Genomic DNA, 20,216 nt, shown 5'->3' with positions numbered 1-20,216 from the left:
TGATTTCTGGTAGATATTTTCCTTTCCAAGGATGACTTCAAATAACATGTAACACATCTCAATGAATCTAGAAAAAGTCCTTTATAAAAATAATTTACCTGGTGGGTGCCTGGGTGGCTCAGTCGGTTGAGCGTCCAACTCTTGGTTTCGGCTCAGGTCATGATCTCGGAGTTCTGGGACTGAGCCCCACATTGCGCTCCACGCTCAGCAAGGCGTCTACTTGAGATTCTTTCTCACCCTCTTCCTCTGTCCCACCCCCAGCTCACGTGTGCACACACACGTGCTCTGCTCTCTCTCACATTCTCTAATATAAATAATCTTTAAAAAAATAATTTACCTGTAGAGTTTTCTCTAGTCTGCTTTTTTCTTTCATAAGTAAATCATATTCTCGATTGCAATTTTGAATTATATTGTCTCTTTCCTCCAAATCATGTTCAAATCTTCTGCATTCTTCTTTCCACTTCAGCTGGGAAGTCTGGAATGCTTTCTCGATCTCATTTGCTTTTCCTTGAAGTTCTGCATTCTGAGCTATTAAAAATATGAAAGAAAAATAGGTATACTTACAACCACAAATTAAATCCCTAGGAGTTCAAACACCAAGGCATTGAAGTTGATGCCATTTACAGCGTGATCTTAGAACAAAACATTTAACCACTTCACACCAGTCAACTTGAAAAACTCACTATTCCAGAACAATCTATTCTCTAATTTCCCAATCTCTTCTTCCCCTCCAGACAAAAGTGATTTTGCCATGAAATGCCCAAGTTTAGGTGCACCATCTGGCACCAACTGCAATTCTACATTTCTCCTATTCAAGAAAATAAATCAAATGTTGTGGGTTTTTAAAACTATGGGCTACTTTTTAAAAAGACTTAATAGATTACAAATTTTGATATTTGACTATTGGCAACAAATAAGTTTTGACACACTTACACAAAATTGAGGTTGGAAGTCACTGTTCCAGCCCTTAGAACTCTAGCTATTGACTCCATCAAGGTTAGACTCAACTCACCTCTCATCCTAGTATAACCTCGACAATAACTAATACCTCTCAACTCACTATGGCTGCTGCTCTATTTCAGCATCTAGAAAAGAAGCAATAAAACACTTTACAGGTCTGGCTACATCACCTACCACCTGATTAAACTTCTCTGACTCTCTAACTCTTAGTGGGACTAAAATGCCTCCTAGTTAAGCTTTATGAAGATAAAATGAGGACATATATACACACACTGGTTAAACAAACCAAAACAGGGGGGAAAAAAGCCATAGTTAGTAGTATTTTTTTAATTATATTTGTGTTCATTAAAACCACAATGAGATACCGCCTCACACCAGTCAGAATGGCTAAAATTAACAAGTCAGGAAAAAAACAGATGTTGGTGAGGATTCAGAGAAAGGGGAACTCTCTTACACTGTTAGTGGGAATGCAAACTGCTACAGCCACTCTGGGAAACAGTATGGAGGTTCCTCAAAAAGTTAAAAATGGAACTACCCTACGACCCAGCAATTGCACTACTAGGTATTTATCCAAAGGATACAAACGTAGTGATTCAAAGGGACACATTCACCCCACTCTTTACAGCAGCAATATCCACAATAGCCAAACTATGGAAAGAGCCCAGATGTCCATCAACAGAAGAATGGATAAAGACGATGTGGGGTGTGTGTGTGTGTGTGTGTGTGTGTGTGTGTAATGGAATATTTCTCAGCCATCAAAAGAATGAAATATTGCCATTTGCAACATGGATGGACCTAGAGGGTATTATGCTAAGTGAAACAAGTCAGTCAGAGAAAGACAAATATCACATGATCTCATTCATATGTGGAATTTAAGAAACAAAACAGAGGAACATAGGGGAAGGGAGGGAAAAATAAAATAAGACGAAATCAGAGAGTTAAGAGACTCTTAACTATAGGAAACAAACTGAGGTTTCATGGAGGGGGGTAGGTGGGGGATGGGGTAACTGGATGATGGGCATTAAGGAGAGCATTTGTGATGAGCACTGCGTGTCATATGCAACTGATGAATCACTAAACTCTTCCTCTGAAACTAAAATAAATAAGTAAACAAACACACAAACAATGTGTTTCAAATAGAGCATGAGTTCAAAAGGTTCAAAATTCAAAGATACAAAAGGCACAAAAAGTCTCCCCCAATCCAGTTACTCTCTCTACACGACATTACTCCATGGTCTAGCACCCCAGATTGCAGGCAAGAAATTTAAGGCCATTTGATTCCTGTTCCTTTGATTGTGGCCTATTTTTCTTTTGTGTCTTTCCTGTCTTTCCTTTTCTCTTTGAAAAGCTTTAGGATCTTCACTTTGTCTCTATTTTTCTGAAATTGCATAATGCTTTGCCCTCAGGTGGGTCTATTTCTTATCATAGCAGTGAATATTCAATGGACCCTTTCAATCTGGCAACTCATAACCTTTAGTTCTGAGATGACTTCTTAAATCATTTCATTGATGATTTATCCCTCCCTGTTTTCTCTCTTATCTCTTCTTTCAATATTACCTATTATTCAAATTGACCCTCAGATTTTCTTGCCTTTTATCTCCTGTTTTTCCACTTTTACTTTTTTACTCTCATTGCTGGGAGATTTCTTGATCTTCATCTCCCAATGCTTCTATTGACATTTTTCATTCCTGATTTCATATTTTTAATTTCTAAGAGCTTTCCCTTTTTTTATAGCATCTGGTTCTTGCATCATGGATAAAATATATTCTCTTTCAGCTCTGAAGATATTAATGCTACTTGTTTGTTAAATCTTTTTTTCCCTGCAGTTTCTGATTCTTCCAAATTACTTTTTTTCTCTCATTTTAGAGGCTCTCCCCCAAGCATCTGGTAATTCTTGGTTGTCTTCTCTCAATTAAGGTAACTGTGAAGGTGACACACTCATGTAACCACCCATACACCCACCACCTAGATTCTGAACTTGAGGATATAGGGCTGGATAACTGCAGTCCTTCACTGGAGGAGGATCTGGTTGGGCCATTTATCAGGAAACTCCCAGCATCAGTATCATTAGGTTTTTCCTCTTGGTTTGGTCAGATGATCTACGGAAGAGTCTTCTAAGCTCCCACATGGAGTATAGAAATCTGGATGCTAGTTTTTGGAGAAACCAATAGAAAAAGGAGGCCGAAAGGAACAGTTTCTCAACATTCAGCATTGAGTATGCCATCTTCCTGTTTTTGCTAGTCTGGAGAACCTGTATTTTATCATCTCCAGAGATTAAACCACCCAACTCCCAGCTCCCACTAGAAAGTGAGAGCAATCCCAGAGTACACGGCTCTTGGGAAGGAGATCTAAGAACCTAATTGCCTCTAAAGCAAAGAGCTTTCATTTAACCCTCTTTATTTTACCTACGACTCCTATTTCAATTCCTAATTCCAGAGGTATCTGGTGCTTCCAGTTCACAAACCTTTTGACTATCTAACAAGTTGTCTGTCAACTGTTTATTTCTAAGAAATTACCAGGTTTTTCCCGAAGTAGTTGTACCATTTACTCTCCCACTTACAAAGTAGAAGAGTTCTAGTTGCTCTACATTCTTACCAACATTTGGTATTGATAGTGTTTCCAATTAGCACCACCTAATGGTACGTAATAAACAGTCACTGTGGTTTTAATCTGCATTTCTCTGAAGACAAGTGAGGTCAAGTATTTTTCATCTCATTAATGGCTATTCTATCTTCCTCTATAAAGTGTCTGCTGAAATCATTTGACTTTGGGAAAATAACTTCCATCTTCCCTGGACTTCAACCTCCTCATAATTAAATCGAAGTCATTAACTTGTATATCTAGTGCCTTTCAATTCTTATGTTCATAAGTTCCAAGTAGTGCTGTGGTTATTAAATGCCAGAGGTAATCAAAAATACTTCTGACCAGTGGCAATAACCCAAGACAGCCGGCCACAACTTGGGCCCAGAACCACTACAAAAACTGCAAGTTAACACTTGTTTAGCTCCATGTAGTTAACTAAGAACTTTCATTTTTTTCACTTCATCCTTAAAACAACCTAGGTTCAAATGTCACTAAGTAAGTGGTAAAACCAGAATCTAGGTCTAAATCTTCTGAATTCATGTTCAACGTTCTCTTAATTAAAACCTGTTGCATACAAGAATGTTCACAGCAACACTGGGGGCATCTGGCTGGCTTGTCAGTGAAGCATGCAATTCTTGATCTCAGGGTTGTGCATTTGAGCCCCACATTGGGTATAGAGATTACTTAAAAGTAAAAGCTTTAAAAAAGGAATGTTCATAGTAACATTATTCTTAATAACCAAAAACTGGACATTCCCCAAGTGCCCATTAACATAAATTGATAAATATATGTGGTATGTCATACAGTATAATACTAAACATCACTACCAAGTTCATACAACAGTAAAAGAAACCAGACATTAAAGAGTACATATTATATGATTCATTTAATATGAAGTACAAAAAAGAGGCACAATTTATCCTTGTTATTAAAAATCAGGATAGTAGTTATCCATGTGGACGATTTCTGGGGTGCTTTCCACTCCATGATCTGGGGTGCTTCTTATGAGTTATACACTTACATTAGGCACATTTCTTTACATATATTACACTTTTTTAAAGATTTTATTTACTTATTTGACAGACAGAGAGAGCACAAGCAGGGAGAGCAGCAGGCAGAGGGAGAAGCAGACTCCTCACCAAGCAGGGAGCCCAGTGGGGGACTCGATTCCAGGACCACAGGATCATGACCTGAGCCGAATGCAGACGCTTAACCAACTGAGCCACCCAGGTGCCCACATATATTATTCTTAAATAAAAAGATTTTTTAAGTGCTCATATGCTACATAACAGAGAGCTTTTGAGGATTAAATTCATAACATTTTACTTTCCTAAGCACAACCGTCTAACCCTATGGTTCCCAAACCTAGCCAATCAACAAAATCACCTACAGTCCTTCTTGAACATATAGACTCTCTCAAGCTAGAAATTCTAATTCAGAAAACATGTGACAGGGGGCGCCTGGGTGGCACAGCGGTTAAGCATCTGCCTTCGGCTCAGGGCGTGATCCCAGCTGGGATCGAGCCCCACATCAGGCTCTTCCGCTATGAGCCTGCTTCTTCCTCTCCCACTCCCCCTGCTTGTGTTCCCTCTCTCGCTGGCTGTCTCTATCTCTGTCAAATAAATAAATAAAATCTAAAAAAAAAAAGAAAACATGTGACAGGGGGCCTGTGAATGTTTGGTGTTTTGTTTTTTTTTTTTTAATCTCTATGTGATTCTGCTGATTGATTATTCATGAAACAACTGCTCCACAAAATGATTAACAGAATTTTGAACCCCTTTTTCCATACATGCACAACACCAAAAAAATTAATGCAAAGTAGGTGAATGTTCACATGAGTGCTAGAAGACTTTATACACACCCAATAAAGTCTGTCCATCAAAGGCCTACCTCTGACCCTATATAGTGAACACACGCAACATGAATGATGCTATACAATAAGGTTTAAACCCTAAACACAGGGAAAATGGGATAGTCTTACCACAGAGTTTTTCTTGGATCCTATGTGCTTCAGCTAACCTTTCTTCAGCAGCCCGTCTCCCGAGACCAGCTTCCTTTCTAACAACAGCCAGGTCATATTCCAGACTTTGTCGCAATGCCTCTCCTTTTTCAACCTCAGATCGCAGCTTGGCAATCTGGCTCTCATAGCTTGCCAGCTAAAAAGAAATTTCAAGATCATGAACCAATATTAAAATATGGCACCAAGATTATGAGATCGTGCACCCAAACATTTAAATGTCTCAGAGAAACATGTTTCTATAATATTGATAAGAATTTATAAATTTACACTTTTCTAGAAGACTGGAAAAGAAGCACTAGCCTTACCAAATGACACTCATTACTCTTCTAATTTTAGAGAATCTACTAGAGAAAAAAAAAACAAAAATGCCAAATGATCTTATAAAGAGAAATTGCAAGTTGTTTGGGTTTTTGCTTTTTTTTAAGTAGGCCCTATGCCCAACATGGGGCTTGAACTCATGACCCCAAGATCAAGAGTCACATGCTCTACCAACTGAGCCAGCCAGGCACCCCTTAAAAATTGCAAGTCTTAATCAGAAATGGTAATGCCTAAGAAACGAAAAATGGCACACTGTAAGTACTTGAAAACCCCTCTCCGCTTCCTATTCCTTAATGAATCAAGAAGCAAACTGCATCATAGCATAGTTTGGTAAATATTGTCTATATTATTTCTCTTGATTATGACATTACTGACAGAGCATTAAGTAATAAAAGTCCCAATCTTGCAGGGATTTTAATGAATTAATATCTAATTTATCTAATACCTAGACAACTAGATATTTAATAACTAGATCTAATTTATCTAATATCCTTCCATGCGTAATGTGACAGAAGATAAGTCAGAGAGTCAGAACTAAATGATTTATAAAGTCCATTCCCACTCCAAAATTCTGTGATCTAATCAGTGATTCACTAAATAATATTAAGCACTTCCTACGTGTCAAGTGTAGTGAAAGATACAAAAACAAACATTACAGAGCCCCTTATCTCAAGTAATGAAATGCTGTAGGAAGGCATATGGGATAAGTTTTATAAGAGAGGTAAAAATGTTACAATAGCTCAAAGAAAAGCAAAATCATTTATTGCTGGGGGTCAAGAAAGAGATGGTGGATGAGAGAGAATGCTAGAAAGGCATCATGTAGGAAAGCATTGAGCTACTATACCAGACTAGAAAAAGATGGTCCCATTATCAGATAAGAAAAGACAAAAGAATTTCGGAAGAGCAACATCAGAAATTACCATAAGTAGCTGTTAATATGTAGAGTGCAGCAGAATTATACACTTTTCCACATTTAAAGAAAAAAAAAGTAATTTTTATTTTTAAAAAATTTTAGTGAAGTAAATGTCCTCAAAATACTTGTGCTTATAAGAATTTACAAATATCTTTTAATAGTACAGAAAAAAATCATAGAATCTTAATTACATATTCAAGATAACTCATTTTGTTTCAGAATCACTCTATCCCTCCCTGCCCACTGTCTCCCCCTTATAAGAATAACGGTTGTTAACATTTGGGCATTCCCAGGTGTGCCAGTCATTCACCTGTGTGCCCCCAGACTCCCTCCCTACTCTTCTACAGCGATGCTCTGTATTGTAGGAATTACATTTCCCAGTCTCCCTTGACAACCGGCCTCTCAGGTTTGGCCAATAGGAGGCACCTGTGATATACTTATAAGGGCAGAAGTAGCGAACCCAGGGCTGTTCTCCCGCTCCAGATCTACCTTTAGCAGCATCCCTGTCTTCCCTGTTGCTTCAAATTCTCCTGGATAGTCCCTCCTTGTCAATCAATGAAGACCTCTTCAAGGGTAGAAATGAGATACTTTTGCAATGATCCAGGCATACAGTGGGATCACAATTATTTCAATTATTGTTTGCAGTTTAGAATAAAATGCCAGTTGAGGACAAGCCCTAGGGAGATGAAGTAGCAACTGCACTTAGCCATCAGGGCAGCTTTGTTTACTTCAAGACCTATAGGGTAGGAAGGCTAAATGTGACTATGTTACAGAACTTACAAAAACAAAATGATAGGGGCGCCTGGGTGGCTCAGTCAGTTAAGCGTCTGCCTTTGGCTCAGGTCATGATCCCGGGATCTCCCTGGATCGAGCCCTGCCTGCTCAGCAGAGAATCTGCTTCTCCCTCTGTCCCTCACCCCTCTCTCTCTCTCTCTCTCAAATAAATAAAATCTTAAAAACAAAATGATGCATCTCAGAGCTTTAGAATCTCGGTTCAAAACGGTCAGAAAGCCACAGTTTCTACGTTGACTTTAAAAGAATCTCTCGTTCTTTTATTAGCTCCATGGCTGACAAGGCTAAAGACCAGACAGAAAACCTAATTATGGGAACTGTAGAATTACATTACAAGTTGAATGAAGAGTCTCACCAAGTTTCTAATGTTAAGATAGTACGTATCAGATGGGCATTAAGTAGGCAGGTAGGAGATGGGATGAGGGCTTTTGGAATTAGACAAACCTGACAATTATAAACTTCCAAATCCCCTCTAAACACCCCTTACCAACAAAGGCAGCTTCTCCTCCCTGTCTGAGATAGACTTCCCTTGCTTAAAGACTTACTAGTGAGCACGCCTGAAACAGTCGCCTTGCAAGGGGATTTGCAAGCACACGTCCCCCACTCTTTGACACCATAGATCAATTCAGATCTCAGTATACCACAGGAGGAGAAATGCATAATCTGAACCAGGAGAAAACGGATTATGTAGCAAAAAAAAAAAAAAAAAAAGCAAAATCTTGCTAATCTTGTAGTAGCAGGAACCTGCAGAACATATATGGGATTGGTTTGGATTTAATAAGCTAGTTCTAACAATTTTCTAGGATGGGGGGCTGTAAATTGAACTCAACACCAGCCTACAACTACTTAATAAGGTCAAATGCCAGTACTTTCCTGACATAGTATGAAGTCTTAGGAGATGGGTGTGGTTTAATGTGAGCAAACCAAAACCACCACTTTCCCTAACTACATCCTCTTCAAGAGTGCAAAGGATAGTCTTTTCCTAATTAAAATGCTATAGAATACACTGAAATGGACAGCACAAGCATCCTTAGAGAGCTCTGGTAGCTAATCTCCATATACCAGAGATTATAGTCCAAGTGGTAGCAATTAACCATTAGAAACAAGATGAGGACAGTTAACTACAATGGACAGCAGGATTATGATAGTAATCCTAGCAATCTGGCCCCAGGTATTTATGGTGGCATCTAACTGATTATGGTGTAGATGGTATAGAAATTAAAGTGATAGCCTTCTAAAGCAGCTCTGTCCAATATACACATAATACAAGTCTCACGTAACTCTTAATCTCAGGAAACAAACTGAGGGTTCCTGGAGTGGAGGGGGGTGGGAGGGATGGGGTGGCTGGGTGTGGACACTGGGGAGGGTATGTGTTGTGGTGAGCACTGTGTGTTGTGTAAGACTAATGAATCACAGACCTGCACCCCTGAAACAAATAATACATTATATGTTAATAAAAAAATATATACGAGTCTTGTGTAATTTTAAATTTTCTAGTGGCAACATTTTAAAAAGTAAAAAATACATGAAGTTAATTTTAATGTCTTTTATTTAACTTAACATAGCCAAGATTATCATTATATCAACATGTAATCGTATGAAAAATTTTTAGTGAAATGTTTTGCATTTTTTGTACCAAGTTTTTGAAATCCAGTATTTTACATTTACAGTACATCTTAATTCAGACTAGTCACATTTCAAGTGCTCAAAAGACACATGTAGCTAATGCCTACCATTGTAGAGTAGTCATTCTAAAGCATTATTTGATCTAAATTAACAAAACAAACAAGAAAAAAACAAAAGATCTAAGTCTGATGAGCAGAATCCTAACTTGAGCCTCCGAGATATCAAGTCCTGCCTTTCTATCATTGTAACCTTAGGACCATCTCTAGGAATAAGAACTGCAGCTGCTTTTTGCATAACTGTTTTATGTATATATTCGTGATTTTTTTTTGGCTCCTCCCCTCTGGCCTCATATGAAGAATGCTGGTAATAGTGACTTTCAGTTAAATTCATGAGGTACCAAATTATAAAAACCTGATGGTGAGGACATGTATCATCTGTGAGATGGATGCAATGACAAGTAAGCCTTTGTGTCCCCCATTTTGGCAAGGGTGGGAGCACCTTTGTATAGAGGCTATTTGAGTTGCAACCTGCAATGTTACACCGAAACAAGATATTACTCTACAGGGTTACATACAAGCACAGGGGTGATAATAAGGTGTGACGGCCAAGCATGGGCACATTTGATCTCTGACCCATTCCCCAACGCCTTTCATCTGCTCTACTCTATTATACAATTCCCGCACTCCATGCCAAATGGCTCGACTTCCAGTAGTGTCTCTGACAGTAGCTGCATCTCTTTCAAGGTCCAACCCCCTCTCCCTTCCCTCTAACATCCCAACACTGAACAGCCGTTACCATGGCTCTTCCTGCCCCAAACAGCCCCAACTTCAGGACTCTGGTCATCATCTCTTCCCATTGGCCCTCTGGCCTACAGGCAGTGGTGGCTTCCTGCTGTTACCTCACCATTCTCTATTTGGAGTCCTAGGTCTTCCATCACTTGTACAGCCAATTCCCTCTATGAATGTCCCTCTTTTTTCCTGATTGGACCATATTTGATTTCTCGAGCTACCTACACAGCTGATAGAAACCTATCCTCTGCTCATGAGGTTTTCTCATTTAAGGGTTCAACACACAAGACAGCAGCAAGATGGGATCTCCCTCCTTTTGAAAACAGGCCTGCATTCTTAAACGTCTTTACACTCAACCAGCTATCTTAGACCCTACTGTCTGTGGCATCCTCCGTATCTTCCTTCCTGTCCTCTACAGCATCCCTCGGCCTCTCACAGAAAGGTTTTTCACAAGTTTTACGCCATGACCCTCCTTGTAATCTGGCAAAGCCTTCTCAGAATAATGGAATTAAATGCATAAAACAGGATCACAAAAAAAAATCAAAGTATAAAAGCAAATGTGTAAGATAAAAGCAAATCTGTGATGCCATAATGTGTTTCTTGAATAACCCACTAATTAACAAGCGCTATGCACAGGTCTCACAACCAGTGTAACTTCAAGATAGTGACAGGTATAAACAATATTTTGAAACTCACAATAACTGAATTGTGTAACTGTGATTTCTAGTGATGATAAAGTCGAAAGTACTGCTAATACTACGACAGTTTGTTAAAGGAGGGCCAGCTGGGTTAAGCCTTTATAACTGAAAGAAATGCTTAATGAGTTAGAGGTTAATACACATAAAATATAATTTTTCCACATCTAAGTATAGGCATTCCTTGGTGTCTCTGTTTCTAAGGACTCCAGCTTAAGAACTCCTACTCTTAAGAGAACTGGCTAGATCAGTCAAACAATATCTGCAGGTCCTGAAGCCCAAAAAGTTTACTACTTGGTTCTAAGTTTCCAGTACCTTTTGGCTTAAAGAAAGTTATATTGCTCTTCTTTATCCTCTTCCATCCTCACTTCTCTAGAAGATTTTCCTGCTCTATCATCACTGTCTGGGCCAAGGAGATATCTGAATAGCTTCACGTTCTCATGCCCTATTTCACACATCTCTATTACCATGTTCAAATGATTCTAACAACCACTGCAACACTGAAACTCCTGTGGCATTGTCCCATCCCAATCATCCACATCAGTACAACTTGGTCTCATCTAGAGGCAGTGAGTCTTATGAGCAACTCCTCTCTCCATACCCTCTGCCTACTAATAAATCTCAAAAGTAATTTATTTCTAAAACCGTCAAAATTGAGGCTCAGAAAAATTAAGCAATTTATCCAAGAACCTACAACAATAAAATTCCTAGAGATTTTAAATGTATTTATTTTATTTTATTTTTTATTGAGATATAACTGACATACTATATTAGTTTCTAGTGCACAACATGATTTCATATTTTGTATATATTGCAAAATGATCACCACAGTGAGTCTATCACCAAACATAATTACAAATTTTTTTCTTGTGATGAGAACTTTTAAGATCTACTCTCTTAGCAACTTTCAAATACACGATATAGTATTATTAACTCTAATCACCATGCTGTATATTACAACCCCATGACTTGTTTATTTTATAATTGGAAGTTTATACCTTTTGACCCCCTTCAACCATTTTGCCCAACCTCTACGCCCAACCTCCGACAACCACCAATTTGTTTTCTGTATCTATGAGCTTGGTTTTTGATTTTTTGTTTTTAGATTCCACATATGAGTCATACTGTATTTATCTTTCTCTGTATGACTTATTTCACTTAGCATAATGCCCTCAAAGCCCATCCATGTTGTCGCAAATGGCAAGATTTCATTCTTTTTTATGGTTGAAAAATAGTCCACCGTGTGTGTGTGTGTGTGTGTGTGTGTGTGTGTACATACACACTATATTTTCTGTATCCATTCATCCAACAATGGACATAGATTTTATTTTTTGAAGATTTTATTTTTAGGGGCTCCTGGGTGGCACAGTCGTTAAGCATCTGCCTTTGGCTCAGGGCGTGATCCCAGCGTTACGGGATCAAGCCCCACATCAGGCTCCTCCGCTATGAGCCTGCTTCTTCCTCTCCCACTCCCCCTGCTTGTGTTCCCTCTCTCGCTGGCTGTCTCTATCTCTGCCAAATGAATAAATAAAATCTTTAAAAAAAAAAAAAAGATTCTATTTTTAAGTAATCTCTACACCTAATGTGAGGCTTGAACTCACAACTCCAAGATCAAGAGTCACATGCTCTACTGACTGAGCAAGCCAGGCAGCCCCAGATTTTAAAGATATTTTATGCCAGTCACCAGTATGATGTGTATTAACATTAGAAATATCTAATAAAGCAAATATATGGCCTTAGTTTTTAGATAGTTTCATTCTTCCCTGCACTGCTTTATAATTGACATATTTAGAGATTATATGACTTAAAAAACTGGTATACAAGTAAAATCATCGAAGCAAATGACTGCAACAATATGAATAGTAACATGAAACTGCAGTTGAACCAATTACAACTGCCTATTGCGAGAAAATTATCATTCTTCCCTGAAATAGTTTCCTATCTCTTTAATGTGAACACATATTTCAAAACATTTTGATCAAACAAGAGAGGAGAGCATGGTCTAATAACTCTGATGACAACTGCAAATATATGTGAAAGAATATAGATGAATGATTATCACAATACAATTAATCCCAAGTAAAATGCATATTTGGTTTTAAAAAATAAGTTTTGGAAATTATAAACAATTAACATACATTTAACAAATATCACTTTATATTCACTGTAATATTACAATGTCAATAAAAGCAATTACTGCAATAACCCTTTAAAATTACCTCAACTGCCACTAAAAGTACAAATAAAACAGTCACATAGTCATTGCTTGCTATTTTAATGAGAAGCTCCTGTTCCTTAGACAATCTGAAAAAAAAGTCATTTTTTATTCAACACATAGCCACTGAGGACCTACTATGTGCCAGGAAGAACCGTGAGAGATACAGGGACGAAGCATGGTTGTTGCTTTCAGCTCTCAGGAAGCTTATGGACTAATGAAGAGCAGGTAAGCAGGAAATAAATGTTTGGCTCTAAAATACCTGTAACAGCACCACGTTATAGGAGAGCAAAAAAAAAGTCATTCATTTCACCTAGGGGGGCTTTAAAAGGTTTCCTGACAGGACAGCATCAGAATTCAGCAAAAAAAGGAAGGAAAATACACTGTTTATGCTTAAACGTCAATAAATTACGGCCACTATTACAGAGCACAGGCACTTTACAAATTTTATTTCCCTTAGTTATCACAACAACCCTTTGGCACCAGCATTTCACAGTGAGAAAACAATGATGTACAGATAAATAACTTGCCCAAGGTCACATTATCTTGTAAATGGAAGGGCCAAGAATGAGTCCAGATTTGTGTAACTTGATACTCTTCCCACCACACCCAGCTGCCTAAGCAGCACGTAAAGAGTAAGATTTAAACAGAGGAAAAAGAGAAAACAAAGAAAAAACACAGCTGACAGAAGTGATAGAAACAGATAATTCATGAATTATTTTAGAGGAAAAGAGAGCTACTATCCTTGGAATATATACACATACCAGGAAATATATATGTTTATACATATATACACATAGTAATAAAAGATATGACGATATAATAAAACAAAAAGAAACTAGAATAATTTATGAATTACACTATGACTAAAAATTCCATACTCAGGGGCGCCTGGGTGGCTCAGTCAGTTGAGCGGTTGACTCTTCATCTCAGCTCAGGTCATAATCTCAGGGTCCTGGGATCAAGCCCCTCATCAGGCTCCCCGCTCAGTGGGGAGTCTGCTTGGGGATTCTCTCTCTCTCTCTCTCTCCTGCTTCCTCTCCCCCCCTTTCTCCAAAATCAATAAATAAATCTTTTTAAAAATTCCATATTCAAATCTACTTAAGATTGAGCCATAAAGAACCTATATTAAAATTTCAAAAATGTCTAATTTACAAATCCTGTAGTCACTAAAGGCATTCATCAGTTACTTTTTTATCAAGTTTAACCCATTAATTAAAATAAATTTAAGACAACATACAATATAATAATTCATTAAACTTCTCCTTAACACTTCTATGCAGTTCCACTATATTAAAAAAAAAGTTTTCTTGGGGCGCCTGGGTGGCGCAGCGGTTAAGCATCTGCCTTCGGCTCAGGGCGTGATCCCGGCATTATGGGATCGAGCCCCACATCAGGCTCCTCTGCTATGAGCCTGCTTCTTCCTCTCCCACTCCCCCTGCTTGTGTTCCCTCTCTCGCTGGCTGTCTCTATCTCTGTCGAATAAATAAAAATAAAAATCTTTAAAAAAAAAAAAAGTTTTCTTTATTATAATTTCCTTTTTAAGCTCAAGAATGTCATGGTGATGTTAAACGTGGAGTCTGTAATATGAAATGAAATCAAAAATAACCAAATTCTACTTTTAACATTATTTGAGAGAAAAAAAATTCTACCTCTGCATTGTGCTTAGTTGTTATTTCCAATTTTTCTTTCTTAGCCCGATGGAGTTTCTTTCTGAGATCAGCAGTAATGTCCAAGTCTGTTTCACTTTTAAACATTTGTTTTACATCAGATGAGGCATTCTTCGACCTATAAAATGAGATAATAAAACATAATTCTCACTAAGTCTATTTCTGGTATTTCTAATAACTTATTTTTCAGAAATCACAAGGAACATGATATGGTCTTTGCCCTAAAGAAACTTACAACCTAGTAAAAGATGTCGATTGCAAAAGCTAGGTAGAAATACGAAGTAGTGTATGGCCAGAAACAAACTACCGTTTCATGCTGTGTACTTTTGTTTTGTTTTTAAGATTTTATTTACTTATTTGAGCGAGAGGGAGACAGAGATAGTGAGAGAGAGCACAAGCAGGGAGGAGAGGGAGAAGCAGCCCTCCCTCTGAGCAGGGAGCCAGAGCCGAAGGCAGGCGCTTAAATGACTAAGCCACCGAGGGGCCCCACAGACTGCATAGTTTTGGAAAAAATTGAGTGCTTTTTACTTTTTATGTACTATATTTTATTTATTGCAAATGTAATAAATACATATTACAAAAAGAAAAAGCATGAGTGACAGAATATAGATTCAGGCTTAAAAAGAGCAGACTAGGGGCGCCTAGGTGGAGCAGTAGGTTGAACTTCTGACCCTTGGTTTCGCCTCAGGTGTGATCTCAGCATCATGAAATCAAGCCCCAGGATGGGCTATGAGCTGGGCGCAGAGTCTGCTTGGGATTCTCGCTCCCTCTGCCCACCCCCCCGGCTCTCCCTCGCTCACTAAAACAAATACACAAACCTTTAAAAAAAAAATAGAAGAAAGAAACAGCAGACTAAAGCACTCTCTCCCCCAAATTAAAAATTTAATGAAAGTTATCACCAAAGAGAATTTAGAGATAAAAATCCAAAAGCAGGAAGAGCACAGAAGAAGAGCAATAGCAATAAAATATTAGAAGCTGGAAACCAGGTGGGTGAGTGGTAACTGATTTACATAAGAGAACTGAATTTAAAAGCCAAAAATGGGAAAAGCAACCTGATTTACACCCAAAGCTCAATTAATTGACAACAGCCTTGAAAGTGGGGTAAAAGTAGAGCAGAAAACAAGATAATAGGTTGAAAGTCTGCCAAAGAAATGAGATCCTCAGATCCCCTACCCTATAAACCACCCAACTGGGTACCGTCTCTCTCACTCTGGCAGAACACTAGGCAAGGGTTTGTTCCCTGGAGAGGATAAAAACAGAAGGTCTGTCGATTAGAGACATCAGATACAAATGGTATAAGACCCCATAACAAAAACAGGAGACTCAAGTCAGAAATTATGTAATAAGTGAAAGCCCTGGTCTTCTAAAACATCTCATCTGCCAGAACAATGGCAGCCAAGAAGAGAATGGAAGGTAAAAACCAGCAAGGTGAAAAAGACCTAAAGATGCTGATATTAGGGATTCTCTAACAGACACCTTCACTACATCACCCTATAGAGAATGCCATAAACACAAAGCCTTACACCAAGAGCTTCCAAACAGCTTGTTAGGCCCCTACTTTCAAATGAAAACAGTGAGCTAAGGATCACCAAAATTAGGAAACAAGAGTTAGAAAGACAGAGACCAAACTGGGGGACAGAGGGGAAGACCCTAAAAGATTATGCAGGGAAAGGGGAATTTTAAAAAGAGGAGAAAAAATACCTTCAGAAAAATAAGAGAAGAAATAACATCCATAAAACAAAAACTCCATGTGATAAAAAATGAAATATTCAGAGAACAAAACAAACAAACAAAAAAAAAGAACTCTTGGAAATCAAAACACAAAGGAATGAAAAGCTAAATAAGTAAAGGTAAAAAAAAAAAACAAAAAAAAAAAAACCATCTCCTGGATGCCCGAAAAAGTTCCAAGGGAAAATAATTTCCATTTAGAATTTTATGCCCAACAAGTTACAGGGGAATGAGAAAGACTATTTCAGACCTACAAGACACCAAAACATTTACCTCCCATTAACTTTCTCAAGAGGACCTAAATGGTGAAAGAGAAAGACATGGGATCCCAAAAGTAGGGTGTTCAAGACAGACAAAACAGCAACGCGATTTCCAGGGTAGTGAAGAAAGGAGCAGCAGGTGACAATTGTGCCGCTGTGGCAAAAGCACAGCACCTAAAGGGCAATTCATCCCAGATGGACTACTGGACTGGCCAAAGCCTCCAGGAGCGACTTCCTGAAGAGGATGCAAACAGAAGACAACAGAATGTTTCAGGGGGATGGGTGAAATCGGTGAAGGGGATTAAGAATACAAGTAATGGGGGCGCCTGGGTGGCACAGTGGTTAAGCGTCTGCCTTCAGCTCAGGGCGTGATCCCGGCGTTATGGGATCGAGCCCCACATCAGGCTCCTCTGCTATGAGCCTGCTCCTTCCTCTCCCTCTCCCCCTGCTTGTGTTCCCTCTCTCGCTGGCTGTCTCTATCTCTGTTGAAAAAATAAATAAAATCTTTAAAAAAAAAAAAAAAAGAACACAAGTAATGTATAGAATTGCTGACTCACTCTATTGTACATCTGAAACTAATATAACACTGTAGGCTAACTCTACTGGAATTACAATCAAGGATAACCCCAGAATACTTTGACTATCTGAACATATTGAGAGATTTATGCCACTTGGTTGGAGTATGAAGCTGAATTCTTTTTTTTTTATTATATTATGTTAATCACCATACAGTACATCCCCAGATTCCGATGTAAAGTTTGATGCTTCATTAGTTGCGTATAACACCCAGTGCACCATGCAATACAAGCCCTCCTTACTACCCATCACCAGTCTATCCCATTCCCCCACCCCCTCCCCTCTGAAGTCATGAAGCTGAATTCTTGATAAATTCATAGAAATTAGGCAAACTAAGCAATCAATGAAACAATTATCAAATCCAAAGGAAACAATGTACAAGACAAAAAAAATGTTACTAAATACTACTACATGGCTCAACTGGAAAGTTTTCAAAATTATAACAATGTAAACATGGAAAACTAAATATAGAGAGGACAGTAAAAGGAGGCAAGCATGAATGAAAAATAAATTTCGATCTTTTGTAAAGTGGGCAGTCAGTAGGTAACGGCTAAACCTGAAAAACCAAACAGCAATATTAAAAAAATTTTTTAAAGCTTTAGATTCTAAAAATCATTTCAGAATATGGTGACAGTGCTGGCTTTGGCAGCACATATACTAAAATTGGAACAATACAGAGATGAGCTTGGCCCCTGCACAAGTATAGTGACAGATGGCAGCTACACTTTCCATGAGCAGAGCATAACACAGACTTGTTGAATCACTATCTTGTACTGAAATTAATGTATCATTGTGTGTCAACTATATTTCAATACAAAAAAATACAAAATTTTAAATAAATTAAAAATGATTTTTTAAAATAAAAATCATCTCAGAGAGTTGAGAATGATTGCTTCTAGAGATCAAGAGGGTGATCTGTCACAAGCAAATTAGTACTGCTATTTTTCCTAACAGCAGTGAGTAAGCCTTGTAGAACCAGGGGATTCTTTAAATAACATACTTAGGTAACTTTAATTTTTTTTTTAAATAAGACTAAAATAAAACAACACAGAGAATCAGTGAAACCAAAATCTGGTTCTTTAAAAAGATCAACAAACTTGCTAAACTTGTTGCTAGATTGACAAAAAAAAAAAAAAGAAAAGATTCAAATTATAAAAATAAAGAATGACAGAGGGAATGACACTACCAACCTAGAAGGAATATTATAACACTATGAACAACTATATGCCAACAAGTTGGACAATGTAGATCAAATGGACAAATTCCTAGAAAAACTGACATTATCAAAACTAACCCCAAAAGAAACAAAATCTGAATAGACCCATAACAGTTAAAGATATTGAATTAATAATTTTAAAAATCTAAACACAAAGAAAGCTCAAGTCCAGATGGCTTCCCTAATAAACTCTACTGAACATTTTAAAAAGAAATAATATCAATCCTCATTTTAGAGGAGGTAGAAACACTTCCCAGAGCATTCTATTAACCCAGATTACCTAAGATCAAAGAGAGTCAGCTATCACAAGAAAGGAAAACTACAGACCAATATCCCTCGTGAACAGAAATACAAAAATCCTCAACAAAACATTAGCAAACCAAATCCAGCAACATCTTAAAAGGATTACACAACATGACCAAAAGTGGGATTTATCCCAAAAATAGAAAATTGATTTAATGTCTGAAAATCAAGTGATGTAATATACCATTTTATTAAAACATAAAAATTTTATAATCATCTCAATAAATACAGAAAAAGCATTTGACAAAATTCAACACCTATTCGTAATTTTTTAAAAATGCCACAAACTTGGAATACAAGGAAATTTACTCAATCTGGTAAAAAGCATCTGTGAAAAAAACCTACAGCTGGCATACTTAATGGTGAAAGACCAAAAGATGCCCCTAAGACTGGGAACAAAACAAACATGTCCACTTCTATTTGAGATGTATTGGAGGTTCTAGACAGTAGAAGGAAGGAAGGAAGGAAGGAAGGAAGGGAGGGAGGAAGGAAGAAGGAAAGCAAGGAGGCAGGGCATATATATTAGAAGAAAAGAAATAAAACTATCCTTTTTTTTTTTTTAAAGTAAGCTCTATGCCCAACATGGGGCTTAAACTCACCACCCTGTCCTCTACCAACTGAGCCAGCCAAGCACCCCAGAAATAAAACCATCCTTGGGGCGCCTGGGTAGTACAGTCGTTAAGCGTCTGCCTTCGGCTCAGGGCGTGATCCCGGCGTTCTGGGATCGAGTCCCACATCGGGCTTCTCAGCTGGGAGCCTGCTTCTTCCTCTCCCACTCCCCTGCTGTGTTCCCTCTCTCACTGGCTGTCTCTCTGTCACATAAATAAATAAAATCTTTTAAAAAAAGAAAAAGAAATAAAACTATCCTTAATTGCAAAGGACATGATCTTATAAGAATATCTTAAGAAATTCATTAAGAAACAAAAACACTGGAACCAAAAAAAACAATTTTAGCAAGGCCACAGAATGTAAGATCAATATACAAAAATCAGTTACGTTTCTGTATACTAACAACGAATAATCCAAAAGTGAAATTTAGAAAATAATTCCATTTACAATAGCATCAAAAATATATATATTTAGGAAAAGTACAAATTATTGTAGAAAGAAATTAAAGACCTAAATAAATGAAAAGACATTCCACATTCATATTCAAGTATTGGAAGAGTCAATATTATCAAGGTGACAATTATCTCCAAGTTGAGCTACAGATTCAACATTATCCCTACCATAATCTCAGCAGGATTTTTTGCAGAAATTGACAAGCTGATCCTAAAATTTACATGGAAAAGCAGAAGAATCAGAATATCCAAAATAATCTTGAAAAAGAAGAACTGGGGGGCACCTGGGTGGTTCAGTCATTAAGCGTCTGCCTTCGGCTCAAAGCGTGATCTCAGAGTCCTGGGATAGAGCCCCACATGGGGCTCCCTGCTCTGCTGGGAGCCTGCTGCTTCCTTTCCCACTCCCCCTGCTTGTGTTCCCTCTCTCGCTGGCTGTGTCTCTCTGTCAAATAAATAAATAAAACCTTTTTTTTAAAAAAAGAAAAAAATTAA

At 37.9% G+C, this 20,216-nt stretch overlaps 1 protein-coding gene and 1 pseudogene across 8 annotated transcripts in view; one reads left to right on the top strand and one right to left on the bottom strand.

The window, feature by feature from the left end:
* Nucleotides 1–20,216, bottom strand: part of CCDC171 (coiled-coil domain containing 171) — a 303,540-nt gene that overhangs the window by 270,015 nt on the left and 13,309 nt on the right. For all 8 annotated transcript variants that reach the window (XM_034663934.1, XM_034663935.1, XM_034663937.1 and 5 more), the window contains 3 exons: nt 14,563–14,698; nt 5,525–5,699; nt 338–528 (listed from right to left, as the gene is read on the bottom strand). In XM_034663934.1, the coding sequence (XP_034519825.1) occupies nt 338–528; nt 5,525–5,699; nt 14,563–14,698 (502 nt within the window). The remainder of the gene's footprint in view (nt 1–337; nt 529–5,524; nt 5,700–14,562; nt 14,699–20,216) is intronic.
* Nucleotides 17,778–17,873, top strand: LOC117803172 (annotated as a pseudogene).

Source organism: Ailuropoda melanoleuca, chromosome 7 (genome assembly GCF_002007445.2).
Source record: "Ailuropoda melanoleuca isolate Jingjing chromosome 7, ASM200744v2, whole genome shotgun sequence".
NCBI classification, from domain to species: domain Eukaryota; kingdom Metazoa; phylum Chordata; class Mammalia; order Carnivora; family Ursidae; genus Ailuropoda; species Ailuropoda melanoleuca.
The sequence above is the reverse complement of the archived record's forward strand: the minus strand, read 5'-3'. Positions and strand labels throughout refer to the sequence as shown.